Source organism: Heloderma suspectum, chromosome 10 (assembly GCF_057233095.1).
Source record: "Heloderma suspectum isolate Gila_16-S chromosome 10, 16-S_ref, whole genome shotgun sequence".
Taxonomy (NCBI): domain Eukaryota; kingdom Metazoa; phylum Chordata; class Lepidosauria; order Squamata; family Helodermatidae; genus Heloderma; species Heloderma suspectum.
In genome coordinates, this window is record NC_139467.1 from 36,111,469 (window position 1) to 36,122,690 (window position 11,222).

At 45.2% G+C, this 11,222-nt stretch overlaps 1 protein-coding gene across 4 annotated transcripts in view; it reads right to left on the reverse strand.

Moving 5' to 3' along the window:
• KIAA0319L (KIAA0319 like) overlaps positions 1-10,961 on the reverse strand; it is an 80,375-nt gene extending 69,414 nt beyond the window's left edge. For 2 of the 4 annotated variants that reach the window (XR_014785166.1, XM_084815962.1), the window contains exons 1-2: positions 10,133-10,192; positions 1,961-2,127 (exon numbers count right to left, since the gene is read on the reverse strand). Coding sequence is in view for 3 of the 4 variants with exons in the window: in XM_084815962.1 (XP_084672088.1) it covers positions 1,961-2,127; positions 10,133-10,143 (178 nt within the window). In the remaining variant the exon portion in view is untranslated. Of the gene's footprint in view, positions 1-1,960; positions 2,128-10,132 lie in introns of all 4 variants that reach the window. The other 2 variants (XM_084815963.1, XM_084815964.1) reach the window with 2 other exon arrangements.
• Positions 10,962-11,222: the final 261 nt, after the last annotated feature.

Here is an 11,222-nt window from a genome sequence, read left to right on the forward strand (position 1 = left end):
GCTACTTTTTCAACTTTGGTATGCAAGCCTGAATTCAAAATACACACAGGCTGCATTAAATATAAATGTATACAAATGTAGTGTTCACTATTTTTTTTTCAAAATATGATCAATGGAGGGGAGAGGAACTGAACCTCGAACGGGAAAAACAGCAGATGCTATAAACATCAACATTCATATTTGGCACGATCTCTCTTGTATTTTGTATCTGAAGCTGTGCACCTAAAATCTCATGAGAAACAGAGGACCTCATTTGGAGCCTTGTATTTTATAAGTGAAAAAGCCACAGTCTGAAAGCTCAAGTGTACACAGATGGTCTGAAGGTGTACTGGGGAAAGTTGCCACCTTAACACACCTTGGCTAAAAATCATGCATTGTGGGAAGTTCTATACCTTTGATTCCTCTGAATATAGAGCTTAGAATGGAAACCACACATGCTTACAACTATCTCAAGATGGTGGAGACAATATCCAAGACAATGCTACTCAGGGTGCAGCCTTCTTTGTAATGGGCACCATCAGCTACATTTATTGTAATGTTTGCAACCACCACTCTGAATACAGATTCCAGCAGGTAGCTGTGTTAGTCTATTGCAGTAAAAACAATGAAGTCTTGTGGCAAATTTAGTTTGGCATAAGCTTGCATGGACTATAGCCCAGTTCATCAGATGCATGGAGTGTTACCGAGATGTTCAGGTATATATATACATACATTACATGGATGTATATATTGGATGTATATATGTATATATTGTATTACATTGGACTTGATGGCCTTGTAGGCCCCTTCCAACCCTACTATTCTATGATTCTATGATACATATAGTTCGGGGAAGGTGGGGAGGGAAGGGCAGATTGTAAACAGTGGGGCCAGAGGGAAATTAAATGCAGAAAGTACTGGCAATGACAATCACATTATTAACAATGGCCATTCACAGTACAGTTGCTGGAACACAAACATCCTGACATGAAGAATAATAGAATAGTAGGGTTGGAAGGGACCTACAAGACCATTGAGGCCAACCCCCTGCCCAATGCAGCAATCCAAGTCAGAGCATCCCTGACAGATGGCTGTCCAGCCTCATCTTGAATGCCTCCAGTGTGGGAGAGCCCACTACCTTCCTAGGTAATTGGTTCTATTGTCATATTGCTCTAACAGTCAGGAAGTTTTTCCTGATGTTCAGCAGGAATCTGGCTTCCTGTAACTTAAGCCCATTATTCCGTGTCTGGTAAGTAAGCCAATTAATGCATGTAGTATGATAAAATTCCTTTATCCTGATTCAAGCCTCTGGCAAAATTAAATCTGCTGTTCTCATACCTACTCTGAAACTATTACAGGACCTAATAATACCCATAAGATTATGGGCTCATTTATTTGCTCATTTTCCAACGTAATATGCCATCTTCCATCAGCAACATCGTTCTGCACTCTACACAGGGCAAACAGGCCAGTCTCTACAGAAAATAAATGGTCACAAATCTGACATCAGAAATGGTAATATTAAAAAACTGCTGAGAGAACACTCCAACCTTCCAGGAAACTCTTGTCCCTGACCTTAAAGCTGGCATTGTGAAGCAAATAAACTTCAAAGGGAGATTAGAGAGAGAGATTGCTGACTTTGACCCATCAAAAGTTTACTTCTATTGCCAGAGGCTTAAATTGGGATAAAGGATTTTTATATTTTACCTGAAACTCTCAGTAACACTCATGCATCTGATGAAATGGGAAATAAATCTGTTCATCTTTAAGGTGCCACAAGGTTCTTTGTTATTTTTCTAAATACACATGAATCCAAACCACCTACACTTCTCAGGCTGATATATCTTTACTCATCCATGTTGAGAGTTCTAGCCTGGGAAGTCTTTCAAGTAGGCTTCAAATTATAAGATCCATGTTAAAATTTACAGGCATTCATCCAACGGTATTTTTAAAAATCTTAGAAAAAATTGTGAACTGTCACCTGTATAGGAACAGAGGGCACTGAGGCAGGCACACATGCAGAGCAGGTGAAGATGGCCCAGACACTTCACACCTTTTCTAAGGAAGTCTCCCAATATGTTCAGAGAGCTGGTGCTAAAATTGTCTTCCAACCTCTTCTCCATGGCCTTTGTGGGCAGACCCAAAACTCTATAAATACACAAGAGAGAGACAGTTCACATACAAGAAAGATTAAGATTTCCCACAACTGAGACCACCTTCTGCAAAACAATTACAAGCATCACCTGGGCACACAAAGCACACACAGAGCAGAAAAACTAGTTTCCATGATTTATCATTAAACCTAAGGTTTGCTCTTGAATTCAACCTTAGAAATCCCATGGGGCGCTCCCAATTGTATCCTGGGGCACAATTTTAGTTCAGACCAAAGAAGGGAGCCTGTAGGACCATTTTGCAAGTTATAAAATCAGCTGGCATTCAAATATGGGGCAACTACACGATGAGATATAAGCAAATCTTCTCATTTCTCCATAGCAGTCGCCCACACAAACCTAAACGGCTGCCTTCTTGGCACTTGTTCACTGATGGCCAGCTGCTTTCATGCATCAGAACATTCAGCTCAGAAACAAGCCCACATTTGGGACAGTAGCAGTTTCAAAAATACAAATACAAGCAAACCAGTCCAAGCAGTCAGTGCTGATCCAATGGATTTTAAACAGGTGCATGTTCTGGATACTGCTGAAAGTCTTCAGGGTAGAGGCAGCAGTCAGTCGGTTCTACCTGGGTATGCCAAACTTCAATAAACTCAGTCCATCTGCTAAGCAGGTGGAACTGAATGTCATCATTTCCTTATTTGTAGTGCCTGGCACCAGCCAGAAAACAAAAAGTAAACAGGAACTGAGCAGACCAGCCAATGAGAAGCTTTTAGACAGTCTTTGCTCTGAAAGACACATATCACGTTGCTATTGTTCAAGCAAGCTGAGAGAATTCTCACTCTTCCAGGTGAAATAAAACAGGTGTTCTGATACAGAATAAAGCATCTAAAGCTTATGCACTCTTACCCGGAAGCAAGCCTCGCAGAACACAGAAGCACTTTCAAATAAATATGCATGGGACTGGGGAACTAACAGCACAATTCTTTGCCTGTTTAGTCAGAAATTCAATGGGATTTACTCCCAAGTCAGTGTGGATAGGATAATGGCCTCCTTCGTCCCACTGCCTTCAGACTCGTTCACTGCATTTGAACTGAACTGATTCTCTGCATAGCTTGCTTGTACAAGTCATCTCCAACGTACAATGAGTATTTGTTTTTCCTTCTCTATTCATTTCTACTCAAGGATTCTAAGAGCCTTGAACAGAACAAAGACCATAAAAGTCTCAGGTGGCTATGTTTTCACTTGCCACTGAGTTTTCTTGTCTCTTAAGGATTTGCATAACCAACAGTGAAAAACAACTAGAGACCTGAACATCAACTAACAAGCTGAAAGCTGCATTTAGGTGGCAAGCCCACAACATAGAAGGGAAGAGTCATTCTGCCCCCCCCCCCATCCACTATGATGTAAGCCTTTTCTGCTTGGCACTGGTCACCACCACTGGTCATACCAATCAAACTGCACTGGGACTTCTTGATGTAAGCCCTTTCCCAAAGCAAAGCCTAGTTATCTATAATCTAATTAACACAGGCTGCTCCAGTTAGAAGGTACCTTCCCACATTGCTGGCTGCCAGAATTAGAACTAAACGGGAAATATGGGAGGCAATTGGTGAACGAGGTGCAAAATTACAGGGAGGGAGCAAATCCAGTCTCAAGGCACTCCATCATTAGACTGCCCCACCAGTATTGGTTCTGCTAGTCCCAGGACCTACTGTCTAGGCGAGCAGAGACCAATCTGTACCGTCCCCATGTAGGTCGCAGGGCTTGGACATGTTCGGTCAGCTTGTTCGAAACCTGAAGCATTCCAAGATTCCTGCCCCTCTGCTCTACAGCACAGCAGATTCAAGCGGCTATCAGCCCAAGGCTGGCTCAATGCTAATTACCATCCTAGGAGGAAAAGGTGAAGGTGTCCCCATATGGCCCTGGAAGTGTGCTCCATAACCTGGGCATATTCTCAGAATGTGTGAGGAAGTGACCGTGCGAGAATCATGGCAAGAGCCTAGATTCTTACAGCGACAGCTTATTTTATTAATTTGTGTATTTTTTTTAATCAGTATTTTTGTATGCCACCCTTCTTCCAATTCTGGACACAGGTCAGCTAACACCACCAAGATAAATCAGTCATAAATATAAGGGTCATAACACTTACATTAAAAAAAATACAATAGAACAGGAGCAATAAATCTCTCTAGGGCTGTTTCTAACACACCATACATCAAGATCCAAATGACCAAAAAATAAAAGTGACCACATCCTTTGTTTAAATAGCCAGACTGTGGGAGCAGATCTAATGCCACCTGGTGATACACAAGCAAGGCATCCCCTGCCAACTGTAAGGCCCAGATCTGTTTATAATGGCCAACACACTCCCTCAAGTAGTTGGTTCCCAAATCATTTAGGGCTTTATGTACAATGCAAGTAGCAAGACTTTAAATTGGGTTTGGTAGCTCACTGACACCCAGTGCCATATTTTCAGAATGGGGGTGATATGATTTCTTCTTGCTGCTCGGGCCAATAACTGTGCTGCAGCATTCTACACTAGCAATGCAGAATGGAAGGTGCTCCTCAAAAGCCGCTGCAAAACAGCAGAAAATTCTAGGGGTGCGATTCTAGTTTGCACTGAGAGCCAGCTATGGTGGAAGAAGCTGGACAGCCTGGACTCTTATGCTTCTTCCAGCACAGCAGATACTCATTGAATTGTGCCAGCCAGCTGATGGTGAGGTCAGCCTATGCAAAGCATCTTATTTCACGCTTTGCTCCGAACACCTATGCAGAATGACAATAAAATTAGGTTGCTGCTGTTGTGCAAGTCTTCTCTAAAACACCTTGAGGACACAAGAACAGATCAAAGTTCAGTTCTGTCAGCTATAGACGTGGAAGTCTTGTTTACGTAGAACAGTGAATAGGTTTTTGATCAAGTTGTGAAACAGGATATACAGCTGGTATAACACCATGCACACAGGTTGGATGAAGTGACAATATTAGGTGTTAATTGTGAACATCTATCCAGAGGCCTTTGGGCATACGGTGCAAGTTTAAACATAAGCTGTGCCCTCCCCCACTGCAAGCTTTTGTTATGACTACTTGCAAGACAAGAAGAAGCTTTTTTTTAAAGAAATATGTTTGGTTCTCGACATAATGAAGGGGGACAGCATGATGGAGGTACATGCCAAAGACACAAAAGCCAGGGAGAAAACTATAAGAGGTATCCCAAAATAATATTTTCCTGGTGGACACTTCTGATTAAGAGTTAAAGTACACAATACTTTAAATGCATGAATATACTTAATGTGTCTATTTTTCCTTCTTAATTAGCAGCAAGATTGGGATCACAGGGAGGAGGTTGTTTTAGCCCTTTCACCCAGTACTGAGTGGTACTGAGAAAGTTGCTTCCAATGGGAAGTAGGCCATAGGCACCAATGGGAGCTCTCCTCTTGGGGCAATTAGCAGCTTCCGGTGGGAAGGGAACTTTCATTGGGCCCCTGCAAGTGTTGGGGTTCACTGTAGCTACTATTTAAAAAAGAAGAAACAGGCATGTTGAATTCATTAACACATTTAAAACATCATTTAGTTCGGCCCTATGATTGCATGTTGATTCTAATGGTGTGGCCCTAAGATTGCACACTGATTCCACAGCTTGGCCACCTGATTGTATAAATGAATGCAAACATTACTTAGCTGCCCCTAAAAAACATAAATTAAGCATCACCTCCCATATCACAATTTGCTCCCAATGTGATCCTTGATACTAATCATTGCACTCATTGCTGAATCAGAGGGGCTATTAAACATACTCATTGAGGGGTATTGCAAGTGATAAGGTATTTGTTTTTAGTTGGCTTTCAAAATGTAATGCATTCATACATAACATTATTACATCCTCTAATACAGAATACATACTGTAATGCATACAGTATTTGCAGTTTACCCATGTTCACTGCAAGATAAGAATATTAAAGTACAGAGAAGGTATTTACTTTCACCATTATGAACAAAATTCCAACCAGTTTAACTTAAGTGCATAGATTACAAGGTTTTCATTCTACACATCCAGTTAAAAAAAAACCTTTACATTAAAGGTGCCATCCTACGGTGATGCCTGTAAGCCTCCAAACGCAGAGGTTTACAGGCATCTTATGCCAAGCGGGAGGAGTGGCAGAGGTAATCTTCGCCTCCATGCTCCCTGCATTCTGCATTTGGCTAGATGTACTTTTTCGCCCATCTAGCTGGGGTGCATTGGAGTGGGAGGGAAGGAGGCTGACGAGGCCTCAGGGTATGGTGTATCCTGACTTCCCCAGACCCCTCCGCTCCCACAGGAACGCTCCCTTTACCACCTCTCAGAGGTTGCCTTTGCAACCTCAGAAAGGCAGCCAGCATGGTCCTCTCTGCAGAGGCTGTGAAAGGGAGGGGAGTGCGGATTCCTGGATCCGCAGCCAGTGCGTCGTCTCTGACGTCGGATCCAGGAATCCAAATTATCCTATGGCCGCCCAGTCTCTGTCACAATTCACAGAGACATTGTTGCCCACTTTACTGGATCTGGGTATGTTTGCTCCTTGTTATTATAGCTGAATATTTCGCAACTCCTAAGCTCTTGATCAAACAGATATAATTAACTAGCATAGCTGAAAAACAACAAACAAATCCGATACCCGAACTCTTAAGAGACTTAACATTAGAACAAACACTCCATTCACTAGAAGACATTTAACAAAGTCAAAACAGGATTTCTGTGGCTGAAAAGGTTCCACTGGAAAGGTTCCTCAAGCCTTCTTAAACAGGTGACAACTTAATATGTACAGGTTAGGATAGTATTTCCTAAACTTCTAGCAATTACCAATCCTTAAAAGGGGAAGATATATCCAACTGAATGCAGAGTTCCAGAGAATAGCAAGGAGAGACAAGAAGGCCTTCTTAAATGAACAATGCAAAGAAATCGAGGAAAACAACAGAATGGGAAAGACTAGAGATCTCTTCAAGAAAACTGGAGATCTCAAGGGAACGTTTTGTGCAAAGACGGGCATCATAAAGGACAAAGAAGGCAGGGACCTAACAGAAGCAGATGAGATTAAGAAGAGGTGGAAAGAATACACAGAAGAACTATACAGGAAAGATCTGAATGTCCCTGATAGCCATGATAGTGCGGCCACTGAACTTGAGCTGGACATCCTAGAGAGTGAAGTCAAGTGGGCCTTAGGAAGCATTACTAACAACAAAGCTAGCGGAGATGACAGTATTCCAGCTGCGCTATTTAAAATCCTAAAAGATGATGCTGTTAAAGTGCTGCACTCAATATGCCAACAAATTTGGAACACTCAACAGTGGCCACAAGACTGGTAAAGGTCAGTTTACATTCCAGTTCCAAAGAAGGGCAACGCCAAAGGGTGTTCAAACTACCGCACAATTGCGCTCATTTCACATGCCAACAAGGTGATGCTCAAAATCCTACAAGCTAGGCTTCAGCAGTATGCGAACCGAGAACTACGGGAAGTACAAGCTGGGTTTCAAAGAGGCAGAGGAACTAGAGATCAAATCGCCAACGTTCGCTGGATCATGGAGAAAGCAAGAGAATTCCAGAAAAATGTCTATTTCTGCTTCATTGACTACGCTAAAGCCTTTGATTGCGTGGATCACAACAAACTCTGGCAAATTCTGAAAGAGATGGGGTACCAGACCACCTTACCTGTCTCCTGAGAAACCTGTATGAGGGTCAAGAAGCAACAGTAAGAACCAGACATGGAACAACCGAGTGGTTCAAAATTGGGAAAGGAGTACGACAAGGCTGCATATTGTCACCCTGCTTATTTAACTTATATGCAGAGTACATCATGAGAAACGCCGGGGTGGATGAATCACAGGTCGGAATTAAGATTGCCGGGAGAATTATCAACAACCTCTGATGTGCAGATGATACCACCCTAATGGCAGAAAGCGAAGAGGATCTAAAGAGCCTCTTGTTGAGGGTGAAAGTGGAGAGTGCAAAAGCTGGTTTGAAACTCAACATTAAAAAAACTAAGATCATGGCATCTGGCCCCATCACTTCCTGGCATATGGAAGGGGAAGAAATGGAAGCTGTGACAGATTTTATTTTCTTGGGCTCCAAGATCACCGCAGACGGTGACTGTAGCCATGAAATTAAAAGACGCTTGCTCCTTGGGAGGAAAGCTATGGCAAACCTAGACAGCATAGTAAGAAGCAGAGACATCACCTTGCCGACAAAGGTCCGTCTAATCAAAGCTATGGTTTTCCCACTAGTAACATATGGCTGTGAGAGCTGGACTATAAGGAAGGCTGAGCGCCGAAGAATTGATGCTTTCGAACGTTGGTGCTGGAGAAGGCTCTTACGAGTGCCCTGGACTGCAAGGAGGTCAAATCAGTCCATCCTAAAGGAAATCAACCCTGAGTGCTCATTGGAAGGACAGATACTGAAGCTGAAGCTCAAATATTTTGGCCACCAAATGCGAAGAGAAAACTCTCTGGAAAAGACCCTGATGTTGGGAAAGACTGAAGGCAAAAGGAAAAGGGGACGGCAGAGGATGAGATGGCTAGATAGCATCACCGATGCAATGAATATGAAGTTGAACACACTCCGGGAGACAGCGCGGGACAGGAAGGCCTGTCCATGGGGTCACGAAGAGTCGGACTGAACAACAACAACAGCGTCTGCCTCCAATGTTTCTATACAAGTCTCAGTTTTGGGTGAACCTCCTTATTGAAAGACAGGAAGCCCAGAATAGCAACTCATGCAGAAACACCATAGGAACAGTTAGTGGGTAATTCTGCCGCATCTCTACATCAAGATTGGATAAACTAGCCAATTTTGCCCCAATGTGAGATAGAGAAGAATTACTGCCTCCAACAGAGTCTGCCTCCAACAAAGGTTAACTGGAAGGAGGCAAAGCTAGAGTAGCAGTAAGGACGCAACCCTGTGCATGTTTAGACAGAGCAAAGGCCTATAACTCCCAGCATGCCCCAGCCAGCCATGCTGGCTGGGGCATGCTGGGAGTTGTAGGCCTTTGCTCTGTCTAAACATGCATGCAGGGAGTTGCAGGCCTTCTGTCTAAACATGCATAGGATTGCGCCCTAAATTATGCAGAGACAGAGTGGCAGCCTTCTTGGTAGGTGGGTCACTGTGGACTCGCATAGTATGGGACTTACAGGACTGAGAGAAAAAGCAGATTCAAAGCAGGAAAAGTGTTTAGTCTGTGCAAAAATTGGAAGCTCCCAAATTAGAATACTTGGGGTAGGCCAGCACTCATCAGTATGCAGAAGAAGAAAATCCCTTTCTTCCCACTGATACCCATGGGGCTATTAATCTCTAACCCTCAACATTTTTATGGGGCATGAACAGCCTCACAAATGCTCCAGAGAATCAGGGAGGTTTTTTAAAAGATAAGAACAAAAGATGACATGATAATTTCAAAGTACACACACATATTGCCAAAGAATTTAGCAGGAACAGGACAGACAAAAAACAAGGCAATTACTTTTATAGTGAAAGAATCACCCCAAAAATCTTTGTCCAAACCCAGAGTCAAATTTACGAAAGTCTCTCTCACTTCAATGGCTAATTTTGCGGTTATTGGGAGTTCTGGTGAAGAGGGTGTTAAATAGCAGCTTTTCTATTGAAGATAAAATATAATCAAGTGACTCAATATGCAAACCTTAAAACTAGGCCACTACACACATGGAGTTTTCCAACACAATCAACTACATGTTCCCACCTTATTCGTATTATTTTGCCAACAAGTCCAGCATCACACACTCATCCCCCATGCCACTTCATCCACTGACAGGGAGGGGTTAGAATTTAGTGACTGAACACCTGCTTTACATACCTAAATTTACAGATTCAATCCCCCAACAGCGCCACTCCCATTAAAGCACCCTTCCTCAACCTGGGGCCCTCCAGACGTGCCAGACAGCAACTCCAGTCATGCCCGTACTTTGACCCTAGCTGGGAATAATGGGAGTTGCTGTCCCACCCATCTGGAGGGCCCTAGCTTGAGGAAGGGCGAGTTCAAGGATTAAAACGGTAACTGTACTTTTTATGCATGTACACACAAGTCGCTTTTCAGGCTTAGAGTAAGAATTACCCCCTCGACGTGGAACCCAGCTTCTATTTTTCATAGGGCCCCCGATTCAATCCCCAGCATCTTCGGTCCCAGGGCCGAAGACCCTGGAGAGCTGCTGCGTAGTCACTGCTGGCAGGGCGGGAGGGCCAATGGTCCGACTCACGACAAGGCAGGCTGGCGGCGTCACAGGTCCCTAAGCCGCTCCGCCGCCGGAACGCGCTCGGCGCAGTCCAGGCGGCTCAAGCCCTTCTGCCCGTGTGGCTCGCAAACCCTTTCCAGCCCAGGTATGAGGCGGTGCTGCGGGGCTGACAGGCGGACGAGGCAGGCCCCGCCTCGGTCCCCACCCTCTCGGTGTCCGCCCCGTCCCCCAGGCCAGGCGCCCTAGTTTGGACGGCAGCGCCGAGGAGGGGCGGCAAGGCGGCGCAATACAGCACACGCCGCTTACCATTACCAGGAGTGCTTGGCGAACGAAGCACCACGGGGGGCGGTGGGGGGGCTCCCGACTGACAGCGGTTGGGGGGGTATGGAGGGGAGGGGGCGGTCAATAGGCCGGCAGGTGGCCGGGAGGGGAGGCCCTCAGTGCGGGGACGGAGGAAGGGAAGAGCGGCTCAGGTAAATGAGAGGGGTGTCAGCCTGTCAACATCCCCCTCAGGGCCGCGGCCTGGGCGGCAGGGCTCGCTGTCGCCATGGTAACGGTGTAGGCCGCAGGTCACCGCCGGCGGCGGCCCCTTCGGCTTCAGAGGCTGCTCAGCCCCACACACACACACGCCAGGCAGCGCCTCATCCTCCTCGGCTCCCCGCCCCCCTCATCCGGAAACGCAAAAAGCTGCGCCTCGGCCTACGCCTGTCCACCAATTGGAGCTCCGCTGGCCGGAAAGAGAAAAGCGCCGTTGCCACGGTTGCGAGCCCTCAGCGAGGGACGGTGTGTTCCTCCCCCGCCATGCAAATAAATGGGGGGAGGGGGCGGTGACGATGTCGATGCTGAAGTTGCCCTTATCTGTCATGGCAGCGCTGACTTCTAGAGCACGTTTTCCTAACTCGACGCGCTATTGGCGAATGG